The sequence below is a fragment of the Solea solea genome, chromosome 1 (genome assembly GCF_958295425.1).
Source record: "Solea solea chromosome 1, fSolSol10.1, whole genome shotgun sequence".
NCBI classification, from domain to species: domain Eukaryota; kingdom Metazoa; phylum Chordata; class Actinopteri; order Pleuronectiformes; family Soleidae; genus Solea; species Solea solea.
The window spans coordinates 20719275-20745839 of NC_081134.1; the positions used below are offsets into that span (position 1 = coordinate 20719275).

General features: G+C 43.3%; 1 protein-coding gene across 12 annotated transcripts; it reads left to right on the forward strand.

Annotated features, from left to right (window-relative positions):
- Positions 1-283: 283 nt before the first annotated feature.
- Positions 284-25939, forward strand: depdc5 (DEP domain containing 5, GATOR1 subcomplex subunit). Of its 12 annotated transcripts, none has more exons than XR_009239859.1 (43): positions 285-546; positions 1309-1376; positions 1466-1553; positions 1644-1690; positions 1808-1893; positions 1979-2062; positions 2143-2192; positions 2435-2504; positions 2782-2860; positions 2965-3026; positions 3118-3187; positions 3263-3335; positions 3410-3513; positions 3595-3669; positions 4527-4661; positions 4750-4811; positions 5578-5651; positions 5730-5799; positions 5876-5912; positions 6012-6132; positions 6210-6433; positions 7728-7928; positions 8020-8155; positions 8252-8343; positions 8422-8481; positions 9467-9650; positions 10339-10499; positions 10600-10720; positions 11157-11324; positions 11434-11656; positions 11958-12094; positions 12184-12298; positions 12586-12648; positions 14216-14328; positions 15433-15510; positions 15888-16020; positions 16862-16961; positions 17042-17281; positions 19818-19987; positions 20638-20809; positions 20927-20987; positions 21411-21599; positions 25022-25105. XR_009239859.1 is itself a non-coding variant. In XM_058623674.1 (43 exons), exons 2-43 carry the CDS (start codon positions 1319-1321, stop codon positions 25489-25491), a joined length of 4776 nt encoding a protein of 1591 aa, XP_058479657.1. In that variant the 5' UTR covers positions 285-546; positions 1309-1318; the 3' UTR covers positions 25492-25939. The 12 variants fall into 12 exon arrangements, 11 of the variants coding, with proteins under 11 accessions (XP_058479735.1, XP_058479743.1, XP_058479726.1 ...); XM_058623674.1 differs by lacking the exon at positions 21411-21599 and adding an exon at positions 25196-25939 and having other exon boundaries at positions 25022-25104; XM_058623708.1 differs by lacking the exon at positions 21411-21599 and adding an exon at positions 25196-25939 and having other exon boundaries at positions 17042-17221; positions 25022-25104.
- Positions 25940-26565: the final 626 nt, after the last annotated feature.

Genomic DNA, 26565 nt, shown 5'->3' on the forward strand with positions numbered 1-26565 from the left:
CTGTGAGCTAAAAAAAAATCAGAAAACTTGTTTTCTCAAACTGATTAACCAATTAAATGTTTCAGCCCTGACAAATATTGTTATGGTGATATTCAACTATACCGCTGTCGATTTTCGCTATGGTAGCATTTATTTTAATTTTTTTGGAACATCGCCACTGCCCTGCTCTAAATCAATCCTTCAGTTTTAGGATCGCTGGTGGGAAAATGAGCGGAGTGAGCCCTCTTGCTTCTCCATAGACACTTTGAGCGGACCCGAACCAATCACGTCTCACGTTTCGTCTGCGCTGGAGGAAGTAGCTCCAGTCCAGCGTGAGCTAGCGTTAGCGCGCTAGCTGCCCTCATATTTCCACGCTAAAGAAAACAGTAGTACAACTACGTAGGTGTAATTTTTTTAAACGAGCATGACGTGGTGTGGTTAGTTGTCGCTCGTGGTAGTGAAGTTAGTGAACTTGCGGAGAAGTTTTGTCATGGTTGACACGCGTTAGTCTCGCTAATGTCAACACCCTGGTGGAGGTAGAGTTGTTGTGGAGCAGAGGCTGCTCAGGTACTGACTCGTCTCTGTTTCTCTCTCTGTCCATGTTTTACCCGTTCACTTGTTCACAAACAAGCTCACTTTATTATATCTGTAACATTTCCTGTACTAATGCAGTACAACACACATGTTAACAAAGCAAGTAGACGAGGTGACACATCCTGAGAAAGCTGGAGCTTGACATTGTTAAAGTAGTCTTGTTTCTACTTTAAAAAAAAAAACCCTTAAGAGGTACACAACGACATAACAATACATTTAGACAAATGTTAATAAGTTGGGCCTTGAACAGGTCATGAGATTAAATAATGCTATAAAAAGCTCCCACAGTAAGGCAGTTGCTGTGAATTGTTAATGTTAAATTTAGAGCTGCAACTAACGATTATTTTCACAATTGAGTTTTGGTTTGGTCCATAAAATGTAGAAAAATCACACACAAAAAAGTTTTGCGTGCAAGAGTGTCAATGAAGTACGGTAGCCTGGAAGTGCAAACCGTAATTAAAAATGTGAAACACTTTTACAAAGTTTGTGACAAATTTACGTTTTTGAAAACAAATTTTACAAAATGTGAAACATTTTTTCATGTTTTTTAAAAAAAGACAGTATTTTGTGTACTTTTACTATTTCTTTTTCTTACCATTCTTGCTATAATCCCTCATGTATTTTTTTTTTACACCTTGTATTTACTACTGATGTTCATAAGCATGTGCTGTCATTGCGATGTAGCTTTCTAAAAGTGTACACAGCGTGTCTTAAAGACCCGACTTTTTCTCTCAGGAGCTTCATCATGAAGACCAACAAATCGTACAAGCTCGTTCTCCACAAGAAGGGCTTTGGTGGAAGTGGTCAGTGAGAATTTGTTATTTTAAGAAATTATCATACATTTTTCTCTTTTGAAAAGATTTTAATTGAGGTCTTTTTTCCCTTTGAGCAGATGACGAGCTGGTGGTGAACCCGAAAGTTTTCCCTCAAGTCAGTTTGCGGGACATCATTGAGATAGCACACCCCACAGATGAATACAGGTGAGCATTGTGCATGTATACACTATATACAGGTGGGTTTCAGTCAGTGCTGAGACAATAATGTGTGATTGTCTGCTTTGGTATTCCCAGTCCTCTCCTGCTGCAAGTGAAGAGCCTGAAAGAGGATCTACAGAAAGGTAAAACCCCAAAAGTCTGGGTTGTGTACATTCATTACCATGGTCTCTTTCGAGGCTGTAGTTTGTCAAATAGTCAAAAATACCTCGTGAAAGATTGGACATTGTGTTTCCATTCAGAGACGATCAGTGTGGACCAGACTGTAGCGCAGGCCTTCAAGCTTCGTGCATATCAGGATGTCATTATTAACATTGTGGACCCAAAGGTAAGTTTCACTGTCATACCACTGCACCTGCGCAGCTCTCGTCACCGCCTGTACAGCAACTAAACACACAGTCGTGTCCGCGCAGGATGTCACACTGGACCTGGTGGAGCTGACCTTTAAAGACCAGTATATAGGCAGGGGAGACATGTGGAGGCTGAAGAAGAGTCTGGTAGGTTGTGTCAAGGTTCATGTTTGACTGTGTCTCAAAGACACATGGGGGATTGTAACTGTGTGACATCTGTGTTCAAGGTTACCACGTGTGCGTATGTGACACAGAAAGTGGAGTTTGCAGGAATCAGGTACTGAACATTCTCTTCATTCCTTTTTGAAAAATTAGGTTGGTTGGAAACTCTAAATTGTGAGCGTGAGTAATTGTTCGTGTCTGTATCTTTGCCCTGCATGTACCTGGTCTTTTTACCTGGACATATTATATATTATATATTAGCTCCAGCCCTCTGTGACTGTTATGTGAAGGATAAAGTGCTAATAAATGAGTGACAGTCAGACACGGAGGAAACTAACAACACTTTTACTTCTCCAGAGCCCAGGCCAGTGAACTTTGGGTGAAGGGAGAGAAAGTGACTTGTGGTTACATCAGTGAAGACACCAGAGTGAGTCTCGAATGAAGATATGGTTTGGAAGCAGATGAGACTTATTATATTGTTTCATTTTTCATTTCATTTCATTTTTTTTACTTACCTACCTTCTACCTTCCTACCGGTTACCTCCTATCTACCTACCTACCTATGTGCATACCTACTGCAACCTACTTACTTACTACTTACTTACCTACCTACTTATGTACGTACCTACCTACCTACCTCATACCTCCTACCTTCCTATCTACCAACTAACTCCCTCCCTCCCTCCCATGATCTCATGACACAGGTAGTGTTCAGATCCACGTCTGCAATGGTCTACATCTTCATCCAGATGAGCTGTGAGATGTGGGACTTTGACATCTATGGTAAGTTGTTCCTCGACTTCTGTGAGTAGGTGAAATTCTAACGATTGAGATAAAGGTTCTCTGCTTGTTGACCTGCGGCTCTGCTCGAACCGTGTTTGTCTCAGGTGATCTCTACTTTGAGAAGGCGGTAAACGGGTTCCTCTCTGACCTCTTTGCTAAGTGGAAGGTTTGTGAGGGTTTTGTTTCTTCTTTTTTTTCTTTTTATAGACCTCGTGATTATCCGTTGATAACAAAAGTATTGTTTAATGTTCCTACAGGAGAAGAACTGCAGCCACGAGGTGACAGTTGTCCTCTTCTCACGGACGTTCTACAATGCTAAAAGTATTGGTGAGTCTTCTGTCTGTATGCTCACATCTGTGTCAGCAACAAGGTTAAACTCAGGTGAGTTTCCGTTTTCCACAGATGAATTTCCTGAGGTTCTGCGAAGCTCCATCAGGCAGGATCACGAGGGGCGTTTTTATGAAGACTTCTACAGGTAGGTTTTCTGACATGGTGTCTTTACCTTAGAGCTCAACAGAAGTACAGGCGGAAAACTTGTTTTCTGATCAGGGTTGTGGCTCAGAATGAGAGACGAGATGAGTGGACGTCTTTGCTCGTCACCATCAAGAAGCTTTTTATCCAGTATCCTGTCCTGGTGCGACTGAAAGAAGCAGGTAGCGAGCGAGTCAAGTCCATTGTTTGGATCAGATGTCTTTTTTTGCAGCTCAAATACTGGGTTTTTTTTCTCATGTCAGATGGTTTTCCTGTGGGTTATAACTCAACTGCTGCTCAAGGAAACTACCTGGAGGCCATTAACCTTTCATTTAACGGTACGTATCCGACCCGAATCCTAAAGGACTGGTTTATAAACCAGTGATTCCCAAAAACAAGCCCCTAAACTAATAAGCATAATTCTCCCAACCTTTAGTTAAGATTTATGTGTATGTATAATAAATACGATACATAAAATGAAGTTTTAGTCTTGGAAGTTATTTGTTTACTGATTCAGAAAGATATTTTGTGTAATAAAAATGGCTGTAAATCAATACATTTGCTTTATATTGTGATTTAGGTTGTGATAGTTCTGCCATCTTTAAAAAAGGTGGGTGCTCATGTAGAAAATTCGGGAAACATTGCTCTAAACCACTGTTATCAGGTTTTTTAAGTTAGGCCATGGTTCCATGTCTGTGGAGACATTTTTGGATGGCCTCCATCTCATTCATGCCAAAAATGAGGGTCCATGTCAGTCTAGCGTTTGTTTGCACTCATTTGCCCTCATATTGTCTGAGCACAGAGTTGTGTGGGTAGCAACCGTCCCTGGTTACCATTGTCTTCTTTGTCTCTATTAAACAAGACAAAATTGCATCACCAATTTGATTGAAGTGAAGTGTCAAAATATAACGGTGTTCGACGTGATCGTCTACATGCATGACCTTTGCAGAGACTCTAGCCGACCTCCGCAGACACACAGAGGCGGAAAGTACGGTCCAAGCCTTATGTGACAAATGCTAGTTACCAATTGTGAGGTTCCTTTTGTTGAAGAGTTTGTGTGTTCTCTTCCTGTGAACAGTATGTGTTTTTTTCTCATCCTACAATCACTTTTAGACAGATATGAGAGATTGTGAACCTCTCCTTTAATATCTTACCTGATATCCAAACAAAAAAAAAACAATACTGTCTCCCACAGTATTTGACAAGCACTACATCAACCGAAACTTTGACCGCACCGGACAGATGTCAGTTGTTATCACGCCTGGGGTGGGAGTGTTTGAAGTGGACCGCCTGCTGATGATCCTCACCAAACAGCGAATGATTGACAACGGTGAGTGTGACCATGCAAACACACCGTGTTTAAGGACGAGCGTTTCAATGTGAGCTATGTCGGTGACTTGTACTTTTTACCTCCTCAGGTATTGGAGTAGACTTGGTGTGTATGGGGGAGCAGCCATTGCATGCAGTACCACTGTTCAAGGTAAACGTTTGTGTAGACTCTCAGTCATGGCACTTTTTCCACTATTCAGTACCGGCACAGCACGACTCTACAGGGTTTTAATTCGTTTTCAATTAACTTCTTAACGTGGGTGGAGTCACCATAGCACAGCTGCATGAAACTGCTGTGTCGTTGCTTTATATGTAACACACACACAAACGTGTGACTTGTAAAGCAGTCGTTTTCGGTGTAACTGAATCATCAGAATCAGTTGATTAAAAAGATTTGTTCACGGAATCGTTCAGTACTTCCTGCACAACCAGGGAACAGACTATGTCTGACAGTCACTGGAATGAGATATGGCAGAAGGGGTTGTGACGTTAAATGTTGGAGATTAACAGCATGTTTTCAGGATTTTTAACTGATCTACAGATCATCATTTTTCGGTTTGATTCTTGTGACGGATGTCGCGCTCACGTCTCTTCCAGTGACAACACTCTGACCAATCTGTGGCCTGGCGGTCTGTCCACGTCACATTTAGTATCAGCTCAGCTCGCTTGGAACCTTGTCAGAGCAGGTACCAAAAGAAGTACCAGCTACCAGGTACGATCACTGATGGAAAAGCAAAGAAAACCTGTGCTGAGTCGAGCCGTGCTGGAACTGAGTAGTGGAAACATGGCATTAGTGTTGCAGTCATGGCCGAAATGTTCAGGGAGTGGTACTGATCGGTCTGGTACACTCATTAATATCAGAAGCCTTATTAGATCACATGTTTTGTTCGTAATTCTGTTTGTCTTTTTCTCCGTAGCTGCACAACAGATCAATATCTGGAGACTCTCGTGTGGGAGACGACTATAATCTGCCTCACTGGATCAACCACAGGCAAGACAACACACAGACCCACTCCACTGCAAACTGTATATGAAGGTATTTATTGACATTTCTCTTCAATGCTCACAGCTTCTACACTTCCAAAAGTCTCAATTCTTGTAGCTCCTTCACTCCCAGAATCAAACTGGCCGGCCATAAGGTACGTTCACATTTTACAGCACTTCAAAAATGATGATGAGTTTTAATAATCTAATTTAAATTTGAATCACTTCTAGATTCATGCAGAACAATTCAAGAACAGTAGAGACCACAGTGAGTTGTGTTCCTTTGTCTCTCTGACGTCTTTTTTTTTTTTTAATGTCTTGACACATTGTCAAGGAAAAATTCATGTCTTCATTTTTCCTCTTTCAGCTCTCTGCGCTCCAAAGGACTCTGACAACAGCTTGCCCATACAGGTAGACTACGACGCCTATGACGCTCAGGTGTTCAGACTTCCTGGTCCTTCACGAATTCAGAGGACCACCAACTTCAGGTACAGATGGAGAGAGTTGTCCGTGTGTTCGTGGAGCTTCATTCTCTGTCGAGCGTCACTGACTGGTTGTCTTTCAGAATGGTTCGGGACAAAGAGATTAGTGGAAGGAAGAGCTGGGGATCGGTGGAAGTCGGCGCAGGCATCGGAGCGTCGCCTCCTGTGTTCTCTGGTGGTCCTGAAGAGCAGCGCAGCCTGGCCTCGGATGATAGTCTGGGGCCTGTGTCCAACATGCTGCTCATACCTCGCATGGCTCCCACCCATTATGAAGTCAGCAGTTCTCTGGGATACACCAGCACCAGAGGTGAGCACTCGGTCTACACCCATATGTGAAAAAGAGTTTTCAAATAAAAACGACCTAGGTTTAGCTTGCGTCCATTATTACTTACACACCTTAAAATGTCCATTGCGCGACTCTTAATCTTCAGAAACAAGGACTACAAAGTAAAAGTTTTATTTTGTGTAAAAGGGTTGACGACAGGATTATAAAAAGGCTAAAAATAAACCCTTGCTCTCGCCCACTATGTATTTTGGCTGAGGCTGATGAGATCACATTTTCTCTGTTCAAGATTCAAGATTCAAGATTCAAGATTCCTTTATTGTCATACCAACACACATTAGACATGAGGTCAGAACGAAAATCAGTCTCTCCAGAACCCGGTCGGCCTAGCAATAAAGAAGAATAAGAAATAAGAAAAGAAGAACCAACAGTTTAACTTAACAAAATATAAATTAAAAAAGATTAAAACTTTAAACCTCTGGAGGTAAGGTGCTGTGCAAAAAAGAATTTGGTGCAAGGGTGGTGTACGGTACTGGGGGCATGTGCAAAGTACAGTACAGAGAGTTCAGGAGTCTGACAGCTCCAGGGTAGAAGCTGTTCCTCAGTCTCGTAGTCCTGCTCCTGATGCTCCGTAGCCTCCTGCCTGAGGGGAGGGGGGTGAACAGTGTGTGTGCTGGGTGAGTGGGATCTCTTTCCCCTTTTTTGTGTGTTTTCTATTCTTAAGCCTGGAAGAGAGAACACATGCATACACATTGCAGCTGCGTTTTTTCACATGAGTGTTCACACTGCACATGGGATCTTAGACATGTGTGCGTTGCCTATTTTTCAGACGTAACATGGGCAACACTGTTGCATAAACCTGTGTTGACTGTAGTCATTTTAGTGTCTAGGGCTAAATTTGAATACATGAAAAACGATTTAAGCAGCTGTGCAAATTCTCTCTCTCTCTCTCTCTCTCTGTTAAATCACGTGACATTTTCTGTCAAAGAGAAATCACAAAATGAAGTGATAGACACACAGCAGCAGCGTCGTTTAATTTTTTTTTTTTTTTAACTTTATTAATCCCCTTAGGGAAATTATTTCTCTGCATTTGACCCATCCTAGAATTAGGAGCAGTGGGCTCCTAATTCTAGGTAGTGCCCGAGCAGCAATGGGGGTTGGGTACCTTGCTCAGGGGTACCCCAGCCCTACTGGCGACCCTCCGGTTACAAGCCAAGTTCCCTTTCCACTGGGCCACAAGCTACCATGGTTTGTTTGTGAGTCATGGATTGATTTGATTTGCTGTAGCTGACACTGAGTTCACACTGTGTCGTTTCAGAGTTGTTGGAGAAGATGATGGACTCTCAGCGCGACTCCAGCGCCCCTGGCAGGTTCACCGTGGGAAGTGCAGAGTCTACGCTGCACGTCCGGCCCGGAGGTTACACTCCACAGAGGGCTCTGATAAACCCTTTTACTCCGTCCAGGATGCCGATGAAGCTCACCTCCAACCGCCGGCGCTGGATGCACACCTTCCCTGTTGGTGAGACGAACACATACATTGTGTTTACTAACAGTACGATACTGTAGCTCAAAGGTGACTGACTCTTTGACGCTCCACTGCTGATCTTCAGGTCCATCTGGAGAGGCGATCCAGATCCATCACCAGACCAGACAGAACATGGCGGAGCTGCAGGGCAACCAGCAGAGAGACTCTGCACACACCTCTGCTGAGCTGCTGGAGCTGGCTTATCAGGAGGCCACTGGAAGGTCCCGCGCAGCAAACACATCCCTCGTAAATACTCTTAATTCTTGAAACAGTGAGTGTAACGTGAATACTTATTATCACACGTGTCTTTATTGAAGACGAACAAACTCTCGACAAGCTGGAGAGAGCAGCCTTTACATCGGCGGAGCAGTGGACGAGTTCACCGGAAGCCCAGGGAGCAACAACAGTGGTGATACACACACTTTTCTAACACGATAGCACTTTTATTTGATTTCCGCTCTTTGTTGAATTCTGGTCTGGTACACAGGAACCCTGACCAACCATGGCTCCTCATTTGAAGACGTTTCCCTCATCGGATCAGATCCAAGTGAGTCCACCTTGCCCGTTCGATTAGTCACAGACGGTGTCATACGTCAGGATCAGGCTGATTTCCTTCGTCACTTAATGCATGATGTAAATAATACTAATAATAAGCCTTTAGAGGTGTGTCTTTATCTCACCTGTGAGGGCTTATTCAGCTTCAGCAGGCAGGTTTCTCCAGCAGATGTCTGTCTCCCAGGGTGGCAGGTATAAAAGACTCTTACAGATCATGTGGTCTGGAGTCAACCTCCTCTTCCTCTCCCTCTGTATACTTGTATCTTTTCTCTCTATTTCTTTCTCTGGGCCTCCTCCTGTCGATCTGTAACTTAATTATTCAGATTATCAGAGATATTTACCAGGCTTTTTAAATCCACCTAATTCATTTTACGTAATAATTTAATGACCACTTTGACCTTGTTTCTGGTGCGTGTGTCTCCTCCTGCATGGCAGTGTGTGCAGTACATATCACCTCTCTTGATTTGCCTTTAAACATGTACCTTCTCTTCTTCTGCACAGCATGTTGAGTTGGGTTTTTTTTTTTGCTCACCATGTGAATGTGTTTGCATGTATGGAATTATCTCAGTCACACTCACTGTCGTCGAGCTCAGGAAACACTTTCCACTTGCTTTTCCGTGATGCTGATCACAGACTTGACTGCCACAGAGCCACAATCTGCATGTTTGATCACCGCTGCACAACCACAGCCCCCCCCCGCCCCAGGAATCACTAGCAGGGGGAGATGCGGCCAGTACAATAACACTTGTGTTTTTTTCCCCCTCTCTCTTCTACTTTCTTTTTTTTGTCATGTTTGCATCTTCCCTCCCTTCCATCCTGTCTCTACTCTACTCTTTTCCTTTCTTTTACCCCCTCCACTGTGCTTCCCTGCCCCCCACACTCATGTACCACTCCACACTGGGTACATGCACTTGTCTTTGCTGTGGGGATTTGTTTGTGTGTGTGTTTGTGTGTGTGTGGTGTGGGTGCTCCTGAAGCCCTGCTGCTGTCTGCACCCCCGACAGTGCCCAGCTTCTGCTGCACGGTTGGGGTGGACTGGAAGTCTCTGACCACGCCGGCCTGTCTGCCCCTCACCACTGACTACTTCCCTGACCGGCAGGCGCTGCAGAACGACTACACCGAGGGCTGCTATGACCTGCTGCCACACAGTGACCTGGAGAGGTAGACCTTTAAAAATCAATATCTTTACTAGTGCTGTCAAACGATTCAAATATTTAATCGCGATTAATCGCATTAATGTCAGAGTTAACTCGCAATTAATTGCACATTTTTTATCTATTCTAAATGTCTCTTGATTTCTTTTTGTCCCAGTATTCTTTCTCATTTTAATGATCTTATCAACATAAAAAAGTGGATCGGCTTGCTTTGTGCAAATGTTTTTTTATTGAGACAATATCTCTGTCACCCTGCATATTTTGAGTTATTCCTCTTATTGTGAGAGCCGCACAATAATAAAAGAGGCTGTGTATCAGCCTGCAGTGCTGTGGATAAAGTGCAGATCTTCAACGCATACAGAGTCCTGTGGTTTAATGTGTTGTTGCCACAATGAGCTAATCCGAGCTAAAGGAGCTAGCGGTCTTCGGAGGTCTCCTTACTACGGTTTGGTGGTCTGCCAGCTTGGTTGGTAACACTGCATACATCATTACTTGGATGTGGGGAGTGCGTCGAGAAATGATCCAGGCTCCATTGGATACGGAGAAGCGCACAGTGCTCGCCATCCACTCAAAACATAACATTAGCCTACTCTTTGACTGGCTCGCAAGCCCACCTGTGTGTATCGCTTTAGCATATTATATATTATATATATATTATATATTTATTATTTTCATATTTTGTGTATCTCCATCAGGCGAGAGGATGAAGGTCCAGTGATGAGTGCTTCTCAGGTGTTTGAGGAGTTTATTTGTCAGAGGTTGATGCAGGGTTACCAAATTATCGTCCAGCCCAGTAACAGGAAACCAAAGCCTGCCGTAGCCACGCCCCTTGGCAGCAGCCCTCTTTACTCCAGAGGTAAGTCAACCGACAGTGTCTCTCTACATACTGTGTAGCATATTTACTGAAATCACTCATGTGTACAGGTACACCGATTCATCTGCTGGTGTGTTTTCAGGTCTGGTCGCTCTACGCCGGGCAGAAGAGGAGGAGACAGTCTATTGGCTCAGTATGGGTCGCACCTTCCATAAAGTCTGTCTCAAAGACAAAATAATCACTGTGACTCGCTATCTGCCAAAGTGAGTACACCCGAGTCTTATTAACAGTGTCATCTTAATTCACTTTCTGCTCACCGTCGTTTCATTGCCACAACTCTGTAAAGAGGTGAACAACAATGAATCATTCTCATACAAAGCAAATAAAAAGGTTGAAAGGTTGGTGTCTGTAGGCAGTTTCTTACGTAGTATAATATAGATGAGCATCAACACACTGTGACGTCACCCATTGGTTTGTGAGCTGCTGTTTTGAAGCCTCCAATTTAGTGTTTTGGCAAGAGTTTGGACACCAGATGTAACCCTCTCGACCAGCTCTTGATTCCACGTGCTTCACTTTCTGGACCATTTTTACATTCAGTCTATATTTATAGACTCAGACTGAGCTGTGTGTGTGTGTGTGTGTGTGTGTGTGTGTGTGTGTGTGTGTGGGTGTGTGTGTGTGTGTGTGGGTGTGTTTCAGGTACCCTTACGAGTCAGCTCAGATCCAGTACAGTTACAGCCTGTGTCCTCCACACTGTGATGCTCAGTTTGTTTCCTGCTGGGTGGAGTTTGGCCACGAGAGACTGGAGGAATACAAGTGGAACTACCTGGACCAGTACATCTGCTCTGCTGGCTCTGAGGACTTCAGGTAAAGGAATGGTGCTGGTGATGGTAGTGCTTGATGGTGCTTTAAAGGACATATAATTGTTGGAATGACTTGTCTTGATTTGTTCGGCCCCCCCCCCCCCCCCCCACAGTTTGATTGACTCTCTCAAGTTCTGGAGGACTCGTTTCCTGCTGCTGCCGGCCGGAGGAGCTCGGCGTGTGGCGGACGGCGAGGGTCACTGGGACGTTTACGGTGAGGGAGCAGGTGCCGGTGTGGGCGGCAGCAGTGAGTGGGTGCTGCTGGATGGTTTCGTCCGCTTTCTGGAAGGTCTCAACCGCATCCGGCGACGCCATCGCTCCGACAGGATCATCAGAGTGAGCTCACCTCACATCAGTGTTTACGTTAAGGTTCTATACAAACAGAGATTTTTGGAGATTGTTGCTGAATTTTACATGATTTGAAACCTTATTTTTTAAGTTTTTTAATCATTCAAATTTGACATGGTGGTTACTAATACAGTTTCTTTCTGTGTGTTAACGAAGTCTGAGTAGATATTTTCATCTCCTTACTCAGACTTTAGTGTTTGTTTACTTGTTATTCTGTGAGAACCTCCAGACTTTCAGAGATCCATGAAGTAAAGTCCATCTGACACGTCTTCTCCATACTTTCCCTCAGCCAAAGGGCACGCCAATGAAAGGACTGCAGGTAACAAATCCTCTCCCTTCGTATCTCTCTGAGCCTGTTCCTCCGCCACAAGGCAAGAAGGGCACGTCGGCTCTGTCGGCTCTGCTGGAGATGGAGCAGAATCAGAAGTGAGCTTCTCAGAGACTACAGGAAAAACCTGTTAGCAGCAGAGCCCTGAACCTCAGTCTTCACTGTGTTTCTTTCTGCTTCCTCTCAGGACACTGGAGGAGCACCAGCAACAGCAACAGCAGCAGCAGATGAAGACCTCAACAGCCGTCAGTGACCCTGCTACTGTTGCCACAGCTCCAACAAATGTTGACAGTCCCCGAAAGGTGAGCGTCGCCTCAATACAATACGTGTGGATCGCGATGAGGTTCTTCTTCTTCAGTTCGTCTTCATTCAGCTTTAGCTGACACATCTTGAGTTTACTGAATCCAGCAGCAGCAGCAGAGGCAGCTTCTTTGATTAAGTGATTTTTGTTTGCCGGTTCTTCACTTTGACGCTTTTACTGTTTTTTTATTTTCCCCCCTCTATCATCTGCGCTGTTCCTCATGCCTCTGCTCTGTTCCTGGGCTTCGGGTGTTTGATCCTGGGGTATGTTCTTTGTGTATACTGACAGGACACTGCCTTTATTTTGGATTTTATACGTAGTCCACGCTCCACCTACATCTATCACTCTCAGGTCAGTTCGGAGGTTGCTGGGCATTGCTGAAGCTCGGTGTGTGTGTCTGTGTGTGTCATCTTGTGCTGTAGCTCCTCTGACTCAACTCTGCATGAGTGCATGAGCATGCAAGTGCTCCCTCTGATTCTGTCGTGCTCGTCCTGTAGTGTCTGCAGGTAGACTCTAATACTGTCGCTGTAACACCAGGATCACATGTGTCAAGTGTGTAAAACTGTCACCTTCATTCCAACATAGTCTGTGTCGGTGATGGAATGTGTGCTTTAGGGCCATACCTAAAGCACACAGGCACATTTTTTGCCTTCCCCTTTTTCTCTGGCCTGCACTTCTTAACAACTTCTTACTCGTTTTCTCTTTTGTAGACATCACCTTTTTTGGCGACATGACCACCCATCCATTATCTACCGCTTTATCACCCACCGGAGGGTCGCGGGGGGAGCTGTGCCAATCTCAGCTGACATAGGACGATAGGGGGGGTCACACCCTGGACAGTTGGCCTGTCCATCACAGGGACACACATAGACACAAACTACCATTCACTCTGACATTCACATTGTCACACGGTCATTTTCGACTGTCCAATTTAGCTAATTCCCATATTGCATGTTTTTGGACTGTGGGAGGAAGCCAGAGAACCCGGAGAAAAACCACACACCCACTACACCAACCCAGTCCATAATAGATCAAATTAAGTGAGCCATGTTGATTAATTTATTGTGAAAACTTTAATTTACTGGAAAATATATAATAAATAATATAAAATGTTTGCTAGTTTCAGTAAGGAAAATAAAAAAAATTTGTCTCCTGAACATAGGAACAGTGTATTTGTCTCACATGTTTTCCTCTTAACTCCCACGTCTTATCCAGATGTTTCACTCCTTATAGACTAAAATGGCCTCATGACAAAGGCTTTTAAAAAGTCTCACATTTAACATTTAGTGAAAAATCTTGTTTGTGCGCCTGTGGCGAGTGATTACACCTCACGCATGAAGTGTGATCCTGGTGTTAGTAACATGCACAAGTAGACTCTTAGTAGTTGTCCCTTAGATTGGATGAGTCACTTTTAAAGGCTTACTCATCATGTTTGCATGCATGATGTCATGACTGTGTGTTTTTTTTGTGTGATTTTCTCACTTCCCCTCTGGTGGCATCACAGTCACAGAACAAAGGAAAGATCCTGTAAACCTACGCTGACTTTAGAATTTAAAGTTTAATTTGGATATTTTTACGACTGTTTTCAGTCACTTGTCTGACGTGTGTGAGAGGTGTAAGACACGGATCCACTTTGTTTCCCCAGAAGAAGATTCAGTAGACTGTGGACATGTGTTGTCATTTTATAGCATTTATGAACGTGTGAAGCTGTTAGCACATTTATGCTGAGTCATTTCTAAGACATAGTTGTCCAACTGTTTAACAAATATTGTTGTACTAAACAGCCCAAACATGACTCAGCTAAAATTTTGCTGACTTTTATTTAAATTTTTACAGTCTGTGCGTAAAGGTGTAAGAGGGAAACTCTTAACACATAAAAAAACCTTTAGTGAAGTACTTAAACATACTGTTTGTGCAGTTGCCTGCTGAAGCCAGCGAGGCTGCAGATAAGGGAGTCCAGCCTGCAGCAACAGGTGGAGCAACAGCGCTGCCTACAGGAGAGACTGCAGCCAGCAGCGGCACAGATGCCAGGTAAGCATTCACTGAAAAACTAGCATACAAAATTGACTTAAAAGGTAAAGATAAAGTTTAATTTGGATATGAATATGACATATTTTAATATTTTATGAATATTTTCTCAGTTACTAACCTCTAAAGCCCCAGGACCGTTCACCAAAGGTTTAGTCTTCACCACTTTGTGCCAAACTTTGTGAAATGATTGTCAAAGAATTTAGGTATTTGACAATCTACAGTACATAATCATTTGGAGAATCTGTGCAGAAACTGCTGCTGAATGTGTGTGAACATCGAGCCCAGAAACTGTCATGCAACATTTGTGTCACTGTAATTGCAATATGTAAAGAGGAGGCTGTACATGTCTTCAGTTCATTCATTCATTCGTTCCAAAAACTCGCTCAAAACTTGCTCCGTGGTGGGACGAGTCCAAGTTTCAGCTTTTCTTTTTTTTTGGGAAAAGCTCAGGTCAGAATCTAAGTGCCAAAGATGAAGTGAAATAAAACAACTAACACATTTGAGTTTTCATTGCATTTTTAAAAAACGTCCCAAAGTGTAGAAGCCAAATGAAAAGAGGTTATAAATACGAAAGAAAAGGAAAGGAAAGGAAAACATCTTTATTGTCATTATACAACTGATCAGAGCCGCTGCGAATGAGCGCGCCGCCACAAGGGACCAATCTGACCGAATGTAACTAGCATTCTAACAAAAGGAACTAATCCTTGCCTGAGCAGGTGTTCCACCTGGAGGATATGTTTGTTTGTTAATTTCATTAAAACAATTGAACACCATGGACAAAGAAAATAAATTGGAAGCCTTTGATTAGCAAACAAAGACACTCAGAGCATCAAATAAGTCACATCCAGGCTTAAAGCATTGTCTTCGCCTCTAAATAAATAGGCTATGTATATGTGTATATATATATATATATATATATTATACATCATCAAATGCACATCAATAGCTGATTGTTTCTTAATAGATTCATAATTATCATCTTCTTCTTCTTCTTCTTCTTCTTCTTCTTCTTCTTCTTCTTCTTCTTCTTCTTCTTCTTCTTCTTCTTCTTCTTCTTCTTCTTCTTCTTCTTCTTCTTCTTCTTCTTCTTCTTCTTCTTCACAGTGGCCAGTCTGCAGCAGGAACCCTCTCTCTCTCCTCCTCAACACCCATGGAGATCCTGGAAGCCATCAAACATCCCACGTGAGGTTTATCTCTTGCGTGTATTTTTGTGTCTTTACATTAACAGGCAGCTGTGTATTGCTATCTGCTATCCAGTGTGTCACAGGACTCAAATCCATATTCTTTACTTACTCCACTGGGATGCCACAACGCTCAGTGCTGGGGCTGCTTCTCTTTGCAGGAACTACTCACAACCCCTTGGTCTTGGCCAGATCTGGACTTACCTTTTCTGCTATATCTCACACTCCAAAACCGGGGGGAAACTGTAATGTTTGTGGTGTATTAGGGGAGCAGAGAAGGCAGCTGGTGTTTGAATCTATTGTAAAGTCATTGTAAAGTCGTTCAAACTGGACATGTGCAGGTGGTTTTTAATGTGTCTTTGCTCTCTGGCATTACAGGACAGGTGTACAGCTGCTCCCAGAGCAGAAAGGTCTGCCGCTCAACTGCTTCATCAGTGCTGAGGCCGTTCACTGGCTGGTCAACAATATGGAGGGCGTGGCTACACAGGGGATGGCTGTGGATGTTATGCAGGTAGGAGCTGTCTGCGAGAGCAAAGAAGTAGTAAATGCCTGGGTTTGGGTTTGACAGCGTTGTTTTCACCATGGTTCATGGTTGTGTGCAGTGTGTACTGACCTGTTAGCTGTTTTATCCTGTGCAGGTAAAGGTCAATATTTTGGCGTTTCCTTTGTAAAGAGCAGACGCCTGAGACTCCAAGTCTCCAAGACGTTTTCAGTCCAACGAGAGACACAGAAATGAAGAGACAACATCTACAACTGGATTTATTTTACCACAATTAACATGTTTTTTGGCTAATCTCTATTAACCCTTTACCAGGCAAAGAACTTTATTTGGTAACTTCTGGAGACCAAAACTACATTACCATGAAATTTGACCAATCATTGGAGGCCTGCGACGTTTAAAATTTGAAGTGCACTTCCAGAAGTACGAAAAGTACGGTCCTACATCTCGGTCTTCTCCTGCATCCACAGTAATATCTCAAAAACTAAATAAGTTAGTGAAATCAGTCTGGTGAGTTAGAGCAGGAAAACATGTAAAACATGCAGGACAGCGGTCCACGAGGACCGGGATTGGAAAACACTGTTCTAGAAGGTTCTAAAATAACGTTCACTTTATTTGTGTTTTTCTTTTATATTCTTATACGTACTGTATATGGACAAGGAACCATTCATGGTATTTCCATTCAAGGAAAAAGGTCTCGTGAAGGGTTAACAGCTCTCTGCGTATGGTTGTACACATACACCAGGAGACTTACAGCACCAAACTCCTGTCCCCATACAGATTCTGCATCTTCACATAATGAATGTTTATAGTCTTAAGAACGAATCTTGTTTTCTGTTTTTCCTTTGTGCAGAAATTGCTGGATGAAGGTTTGGTGTCACACGCCTCTGGAGACGCAATGCGCACGTTTGTCTACGGTTTCTACTTCTACAGCATAGGAGGAGAAAAAGATGGTGAATAGGTTAAAAAATACACACTGGTTCTTATCTTACACATGTGCAAAGTGGTAGCTCATGTATTGTGTCCTCTGCAGGTCCGACGTCTCAGCTCCCCTCCACAGCACCAGGAAGTTGGTCCCCTGCAGCGCTGGAGGACTTTGCACTTTTCCAGCGGAAGTGGTTCGAAGTGGCTTTTGTGTCGGAGGAGCCGCAGCCCTGCGACCTCCCGGCCTTCCTCCTGCCACGGCTGCCCAGCCGGCCTGCCTCCTACGCAAGTAGGCACAGTTCCTTCAGCCGCAGCTTTGGAGGACGCAGCCAGGCCGCCGCACTGCTAGGTACACCCAGCCCAATCCTCCAACCTCAGCCCCCCACACCACTCCAGTCCAGTCTGATGCAGATCACACACCGGTCCTCATCACAGTCTGGGTCCAGTATTTACTCCACATGTGTCGCACAGAGCATTTGCTTTCAGGATCTTGGCTGTCCATGAATACACACAGAAATTCTGATTGGTCGTTCCACTGCTGGGCACAAAATGGCAGCCAACATCCACCATCACATCAGGTGAACTCTCAGGCTTCATCTCCATCTACCTCAGGCACCTTGTTTTCAGTTTGTCCCAGAAAACTGCCTGGATGTTTTCAGGTGTAGAAAAATCACTGCAGTGCTGAGAGTCATGTCCATTTTAGGTCCTGAACTGCAACAGTGGTTGTTAGTCTGTAAAAATGAGATGAAATGGCTTCAACAAAACATATGTTAATGAGTGAGTAAAAGGGTTTTTTTTGACAAAGACGGAGCCAGAGCACAATCAACTAGGGCTACAGTGATTATCGGAACTATTCAACTATTTATAACAACTATATATAATTTCAGTTTGTGGACAAAACAAGACATTTGAAAAGGTTCCGTAAACACCCGTCAACATTCTTCAACATTTCTGACATTTTACGGACCAGGCGAGTACTCGGTTAATCGAGAAAATAATCGTTAGTTGATGTTCTTTAGACGTGAGATGCCGTGTGTTGGGGTCAGAGTGGGACTTTGCCCTCTTTGTCTTTACAACACTGACCAAATCCATTAAGGGGCCATGAAAGCTGAATGCAGTTCAGTGAGTAAGAAATAAAGTGGTTACAGTTTCACAACAAATTCAAAATAATGTGCCGAACACTCACCAACGACGTCATCTTAGATCATCGCCATCGCCATGTAACACAACATAGCTATCGTTGATACTGGACTCAGCTGTGATGGCACTGGACTGTAGATCTGCTGTAAATGATCAGCTGGTCGTGATGTCACATGACCTGTGTAGAGCATGCAGAGAGTGTCTGTAGACGTAGCTGTGATGTCATCAAATTTCTATAGCACACCGACCAATCAAGTGCATGCAGTGTGATTACGGTGCGTTCCAGTTGTAGTCGGAAGTCGGAATTTCTGAGGTCCTAGGTGGGAATTCCCAACTGTAGCGCCCCCCTCAGGTTGGATTTCCTACTTGGAAAGTCAGAGCAACCTCTTAAACCTATAAATAGTAAAAAACACTGCTGTTTATACTATTAATTGCACTTGCACTTTATTTGTTTCACTCTCATTCGTACACTATAATTCGTACACATATTACACCTGAAACACGGTCACCACAGGGCTGACATCATGCCTAAATTCCGACTTCCGGTGAAAAACAGGGAACGACTGTGGATCAGATCCAGCAGCAGTGGCTGGTGTTTATGCTGTGGAGTTAGTGGCTGTGGTTCAGTCGTGCAGTGATGGCGTGCCGTTTCCTCACCTGCAAACTCTTTCAACACAGAGCACTGTGTCACAGGGCTGTGAACCGTGTCTCTGCTTCTCTCCTCGTATGACTGCTTCAACATTAAACAAGCTTCACTGGTCACAGCAGCATCAGCAGCATCAGCTTCTCTAACAACGCTGCACATTTGTTCCGCTTTCATTCTTCTCTGCCTGACACTGGAGATACTGTGGTTTCCTGGGAAAGTCTCACACTGTAACACTGAGTTGATTCATCTTTTTACAGCTCATTATATAGTCATCATTATTATTATTATTGTTATTATGTCTTTGACCTCGTTCAGACTGGTATTAATGTGCACGTGAAGAGTTTCTCCTCTTCACACATTATTTATGTTAGAAAATAAAATAGTGGCTGATTATAGAAGAGAAAGAGAATAGAATTCCCATAAATTATGTTGTAATTGACCAAATATATGAAATTGAAATGGATGAGTATTATTATTAACCTTTCGTTCATTTGTCAGTACTGTGGCAGTTCCTTTCTGACTAAGGCTTTGTCCACACAGAAACAGAACTTTACCTGTTGTTTTAAAAATGGTTTCACGGAATTGTTTCCACTCAGAACCCCCCCGCCAAAAATGACTTTAAATGCTACTCTGTAACTGTAGCTGTTACAGAAATACACCAACAAAAAAAAACCTTTACTCAAGCCAGGGCGTTCTTTCTAAGAAAAGAAAATTCAATTTAAAATAAAGTGAACAGGCCAAACAATCTCCAAACACAAGATGACGACGACAACAAAAGATGGCGACGGCAAATGCAAGAGCAAGAGAGAGATGAGAGTCATCCTTTGCCCCTCCAAAAGTAACGTATTAGTTTTGAGATTTCACCGCTCTGGAACCAAACAATAATGAGAAATTTTAGCGGATTCTCCTGAGCACGTTCTCGTGTGTGTGGTCCCTAAACATCAAAAGGTTTTGAACATTTCTTCTTTAATAATTCCACCTCAGTGTTGACAGTGAGTCTCTTCCACCTCTGCTCTTCACACCATCCATGTCTCCTTCTCTTGCTTCCTTTGTGTGTCCTTTGGTGTTCCTCTGTTGTCTCCCTCCGTCCCTCGTGCAGCTGCTACAGTCCCGGAGCAGAAGACAGTCACTCTGGACGTGGACGTCAACAACCGCAGTGACCGCACGGAGTGGTGCAGCTGTTATTACCACGGAAACTTCTCCCTGAACTCTGCCTTTGAGATCAAGCTGCACTGGATGGCTGTGACGGCGGCAGTGCTGTTTGAGATGGTAACACTGTTCACTTGCAGCTTCCAGTTTCTGAAGAAAAATGTCACAGTGTTCACCTGTTCTCCTCATGATGAGATCTTCCCTTTCCCTTTACGCACACCATGCAGCAACTAGAGTTTTACAAAGCTAATCATTCAAACATCATACATGTTCAAAGAACTGGCTCACACTGCAGGTTCCCTCTGAAAATCCTGTTTTTTTTTTACTGTGCACCTGCAACACTCTGCAAAACCATCTGAAAAACCATCTGAAACTTATCATTAGGATTATTTAAATCCATAATTGCATCTTATTTTACTTCCAACTGCTCCCGTTTTTAGCTAGACCTCTCTGTTTTCATTATTTTTGTCATTTTACTTTTTGATATTTTGGATTTTCTAATGTATTTTTCAAATTTTTTGTATTTTGTATTGTAAATGAGGTTGCTCAATATATTTAAGGAGCTTAAGGAGTTTAAATAAAGGTTATAATAATTAAAAATATTTAGTTACCTCTGCAGTTTGGCACAGGGAAAAACGTCTATATACATCGATATCGATACATACCGATATATCGGCATACAGTATCAGACCTTGTTATGTAGCTTGTCTCAGCGTGGAAAGATTTGTCAGATAAACTGCTGGTGTTCACTGAGCTGTGTTGTGTGTCAGGTTCAAGGTTGGCACAGGAAGGCAGCGTCGTGCGGCTTCCTGTTGGTGCCAGTGCTGGAGGTTCCGTTTGCGCTGACGTCATACCTGTACGGCGACCCACTGAGAGCTCATCTCTTCATCCCCCTGAACGTCCAGTGTCTGCTGAAGAACGGCAGCGACAACCTATTTGAAGGTGAACTGACCTCCGGACTGAAGACTCTGCTTGTGTCACGCGTGCGATGTGTGCAGTTCATTTAACGTATCTGTGTGTGTGTGTGCGTCCGTGTGTGTGCTTTCACGCGTCACACAGGTTTTGAACCGGAGACGTACTGGGACAGGATGCAGCTCTTTCAGGAGGCCATACTCTACAGGTCAGGAACTTTATAGTCTGTAGCCCTAGACCAAGGTAGTATCTTATCTGAACCCAGACCTGTTTCAGTATCAGATATCAGTCCGATACATTTCATTCAGTCATTTTAGACCTTTTAACTTATGAAGCTGTTAACAACTGGGGATGAGCCAATGCAATACTCAGCGTTGGCCTGATATCAAAATCATTGGATTGGATAAAAAAATATCGCATGCTTCACTATGCACAGGCAGCAATAAATGTAAATAAAAGTCAGCAACAGAATTTTAGCTGAGTCATGTTGTGGCCTGTTTATTTATTTGTTATGGGAGAAGAATATTTGTTACAAATTTGGAGAATTATTAAAGTTTTTGAAATTGCTTGAAATGGCACAAACCTTTACATGCAAATGAGACACAGGCAAACACACACCCACTTCTTCCAGGGGGTGTGTCGACGCCGGCACGCTCACGCTACCATGACAACAGTTGAACGTGAACCGCGGAAGGAACATGGCTGGTGGAGGAAACATTGCGGTTCAATCATATATGTTTGAACCAGAGTCCGACCTTGAACAAGAGGAAGCTACGGAAGAAGTTGTAGTATGTAGACTGCAACAGGACGTGTCAGAATGGTCAGTTATGAGCTCTATTTGACCTTATCTTAAAAATGTGTGTTTGTATGTCAGAGAAATACGGTCGCTAACTAAATAACTAAGACCGCTGGCCGCAAACACGTTTGCTGACTTTATCCGGCACATTTGCTTCATATATAAACTGATCCACTGGACACACAAATCCTCTGAGGCTGAAAGTTTGTGTAAGACACTGCTCCACTGTGCAGCCACGAACAGCACACTTGTCCCTCCGCGTTCACATAATACCGCTCTTCCTCCCTCGCCTGCACCTCACATTTTATAGGGACAAGGTGGAGCTAAGGTGGAGCTCTCGAAGTAAACTTCCTGGTGGGGTGGCAACATTCGTGGTGAAATGCGCATTCTGCCGTCACAATGCGCAGGAAATTCAACATTGCGTGTTTTATCTCCTATACTTACACTAAGGGGGACCACGAAAACATGACTGAGTCTTCGTTTTTTCACACTTTGGCGACTGGTAGGGCCAAAGTGGACTGGTAGTCCCAACTATAAGTATTAAAATGTTAAAAAAAAGTTGATTTTGCATAATATGTCCCCTTTAAGGAAGGCCGATTGCCAGTAACTCTGTCAGAGGCATCAATTTCACTACTTCTAAAGAAGGACAGCGATCCCACTTTTTGTGGCAGCTACAGACCAGTCTCACTTTTGAATGTTGATTATACAGTTCTGATGAAGATTCTTTCCCTCCACCTCCAGAAGGTTATGTCATCCATAATTTAATTTGACCAGACAGGATTCATGTCAGGGAGACATCCACAAACACCAGAAGGCTGTTTAACATCATCTTTACACGTGCATCAGACACTCCAGAAATTGTAGTGGCACTCGACGCTGTGAAAGCCTTCGATAGGGTGGAGTGGGGCTATTTGTTCTTTGCCTTAGAGAAATTTGGCTTTGATCCTAATTTTATATCCTGGATTAAATTTATGTATGCTACCCCATTAGCTTCGGTAAATGCTAAAAAGGTGTCCACTCTCGCCCCTTTTGTTCAACATAGCCATAGAGCCACTAGCCATCTGGTTTAGAAACCAAGATGAGTTTGAAGGTATCGCCCGTTATGGCTTGGTCCACAAACTTTTTCTATATGCTGATGACCATTTGTTGTTGATTTCAAACCCCTCATCCTCTCTTCCTCCAATATTGTCAATTTTAGATCAGTTTGGTCGCCTCTCAGGGTATAAATTAAACATTCAAAAAAGCAAAGTGTTCTTTGTTAACAATTTGGCGAGGTCACTCCCACAGACCACATTCCCTTTTAAGATAGCTGGAGAGGGATTTAAATATCTGGGGGTATTTGTTCCTAGCTCTTTCAGGGAACTGTTCCCTAAGAACTTCCAGCCACTGTTAGACAAGTGTAAATCGGATTTGGCCAGATGGGCAGCCCTTCCTTTATCTGTGGCGGGGGGGGGTTAATCTCGTCAAGATGGTTATCCTTCCCAAATTTCTGTACTTGTTTCAACATATTCCAATCTGCCTCAACAAATCTTTCTTTGCTAACCTGGACCGACAGTTCAATGCTTTTATCTGGCAGAATAAACCAGCTCGGATCAAAAAATCCAGTCTTCAGCTCCCCAAATCTGAAGGGGGATTGGCACTTCCGAACTTTCGTCATTATTTCTGGGCCTGCAACATCACTAAACTACTACACTGGATCCAGTGCAGTCTTACTGAAACCTGCCCACCTTGGGCTCACACTGAAATGTCATCATCCCACTGCTCTCTACACTCTGTGATTTGCTCACAGGTGTCCATAAGTGTTCATAAGGTATCGCACAATCCGGTCGTCACCAACACAATTAGGTCTTGGCTTCAGTTGAGGAAACAACATGTTCTGTTTAGGGCTTCGGCCCGTACTCCAATCTTGAATAATCACTAATTTCTCCCCTCCTGCTCTGACCCCACTTTTCATACATGGTCGAACAAAGGTCTCGGACTTAGCTTGTCAGCTAAGTACAATTTGCCAAATAGCCACTTTTTTAGGTTCCTCCAAGTAAGACACTTCATCCAAAAGCAGTTTCCACACTTCTGAAGCGGAAATTGACCAATTTCTCTCCCTTGATGCTGATCAGAAAGGACTGATTTCCACCATACAGAATCGGCCTCTTGTGTCCAGGAGCAGGAATTAGGGGTGGGCATAGATGACGAACAGTGGAGAAGTGTTTTAAAACTGGTCCACTCCTCATCCATACTGTATGTGCCAGACATGGCCTTTTACAATGTAAAGTGCTCCAGAGCCCACTATACCAATGCTAAATTGGCTAGAATATATTCTGATCACAGCGATGCTGGTAACATTACATGTCATTTAGCAGACGCTTTTATCCAAAGCGACTTACAATGGAAGTGAGTACAATCAGCCAGGGGTGGAGTCGAACTTGCGAGCACGATGTCTTTCGCACACAGGGTACCGGTCTTAACCACTGAGCCACTCCACCCCGGTAACATTGCAAACAGTCTCCAGCTGACCATTCGCACATGTTCTGGTTGTGTTCAAGGCTGTTTAACTTCTGGTCAGCTATATTTAAGACTCTTTAACATACACTTGACATGATTTTGGAGCTGAACCCCCTCACTGCCTTTTTTGGTTTACCACCAACTGAAAACTTGTCTGGTACTGCAAAGCGTGTCATTGCCTTCACCACTCTGGCTTCCCCCCCAATAATAGATGATTACATGAAGTTTTATGCTGTCTACAGCTAGAAGTTGAAGTTGAGATCCTCACAAATGGGATTTGTGACATCCTTTCGGAGGACCTGGGACCCTCTGTTAGCCCTGATTAGCGACAAGCTTACCATCACCCTGACGATGCGGAGTTGAACAATGGAGTGAGATCCCCCAACCCCCCCTTTATTTTTTTATTTTATTTCTTATTTATTTATGTATTTAATTAATTATTTTTCAGTCATTGGTGTTTTTTTTTTTTTTTTTTTTTTACTCATGTACATGTGTGTATGAATGTTTATTCTGTATGTGTATGTCATGTTGTACCTGCACTAACCACCATTCAGTGGTAACTTCACCATAACCTCATCAGGAAGTTGGAGGGTGGGCATTGGGAGGGTATGGGGGTTATTGTTGGGGTTTTCTTTTCCTTTCTTTCTTGATAAGCTTCAGTTTACTGTGCATATGTCATGTTAATACTGCCTTGTGTATATTACCTTGTTTTGTCTGGAGAAGAAAAAACTAATAAAAAGATTGGTATAAAAAATGGAAAGCTTTAACATAAACAGAACTATGAAAGGACAGAGTCCTACAAGCGGTCCTAGTTTATATTTTTTATTCTTATTTTATTACATTTTAGTACTTACTCGTATTTGTGTACAATGACTATAAATAATCTAATCTAAATGTGTTTGTGTTTGAAAACTCTCAGTTAATGTTTGAAATTTTGTTTCTTCCAGATTTGGCTTCGTGCATGACAAGTTTTCGGCCTCAGCTTTCAACTTCCCCTCTGAGAACAAGCCTCAGTACATCCACGTCACAGGTTTGATACGTCAAACTACAACATGAAAACACACTCTGAGCCTTCACTCACTCACACACTCACACACAGTGCGTTGTTGTTTCTCTGTCAGGCACCGTGTTCCTGCAGCTGCCGTACTCCAGGAGGAAGTACTCGAGCGGGCAGCAGCGCCGGCGCCGGAACTCCACCACCTCCAACAGCCACGGGCCATTCGGCAGCGAGGAGCGCATCGGCTACTACTGGGCGTACAACACCATGCTCACCAAAGCGTGGAGGACGGGCGTGCTGGGTGACGAGAGGCTGGCCGACCGTCTGCTCCGAGACTTCACCGACTTCTGCTTCAACAAAGACAACAGGCTGCTGAGCCTGTGGGACAGCTGCCAGGAGAAGATGACCAGCGCCCCCTGACGGCAGCCACGGGATACTACGACAAACTCTCTAACAGTGTTAACGAACTTCTTTATGCCGTGTTTGCATAACACTGAACGCGGTTTGTCGCGTCGGTCCTGGTTGCAAGTTGCCCGTATTTTAAACAAAATTAACGGGCATTTCTTTTTACCATCGACCAAAGCATTGTTGCTCTCTCTGTTGTGGAAGCATCGGCAGAGGGGACGCCGTCATCTTGTGTGGTTTTGCGGTGCTGTGTGGTGTTTCCCAGCACTGACTGGCCATGGAAACATTTCAACTTGGCCGTCAGACATGACAAATTTGCGTCGCGTCCGGTGTGAACACAGCATTAAAATGACTTGTTAATCGTGGCGAACAGGAAGAATTTGCCGCATTGAGCTGATGGAAATGTTATTTAAAAAGAGTAAAGTTTACAATAATAATTAAAAAAACTGTACATAAAACTTTATACTTGGCTTTTACTCTCCTTTAACTTTTTTTATAGTTCTATTTTTGCTTCAGCCACACGGATGCAATCAGTGTGTTTACATGACAAGAGCATAATGTAGTTTGTCTGTAACACACGTCATAATGAATTAGTAAAATAAATAATTTACATGTGTTTTAAACAAACATAAACACATACATTTGGGACCCCAAAAAAAATCTCCCATCTGTGGGTCCTGACCCAGTCTTTGGGAAACCCTGCTTTAGTCACTTACATGCAGTCAACATAGAGAAACAATGACACACAGCAAATGAAAAAAAACAAAAACTTCACATGCTTTACATAAAAAACTAAACATTTACACACATACTTTACATTAAAGGTGATCTATTGTATGTCAAACATGTATTCTTGAGTTCAAAAACGGTTCCTGTTACAGTTATTAACTAAATAATATATGGACGAGAATGTAAGTAAAACACCAAACAAGCTCATTGTATATAATTTTATGTTAAATGTACTACATTTAAAATGGTGATACACGTATGTATTATATTTTTCGACATAGCCACTTGAGGGTCCGTATAATAACGAGTTGGGGGCCTATTGTGGGCCGCGCGCCACAAGTTTGAGACCTCTGAGTTAAG

Bases quoted from the DNA above. Each gene is read 5' to 3' on its own strand.
- depdc5 (XM_058623674.1), top strand. From the start codon at position 1,319: ATGAAGACCAACAAATCGTACAAGCTCGTTCTCCACAAGAAGGGCTTT. The intron at 8,482-9,466 runs GTGAGTCCACCT...GTGCTCCTGAAG, and splicing joins CCTCATCGGATCAGATCCAA to CCCTGCTGCTGTCTGCACCC. The intron at 10,500-10,599 runs GTAAGTCAACCG...GTGTGTTTTCAG, and splicing joins CAGCCCTCTTTACTCCAGAG to GTCTGGTCGCTCTACGCCGG.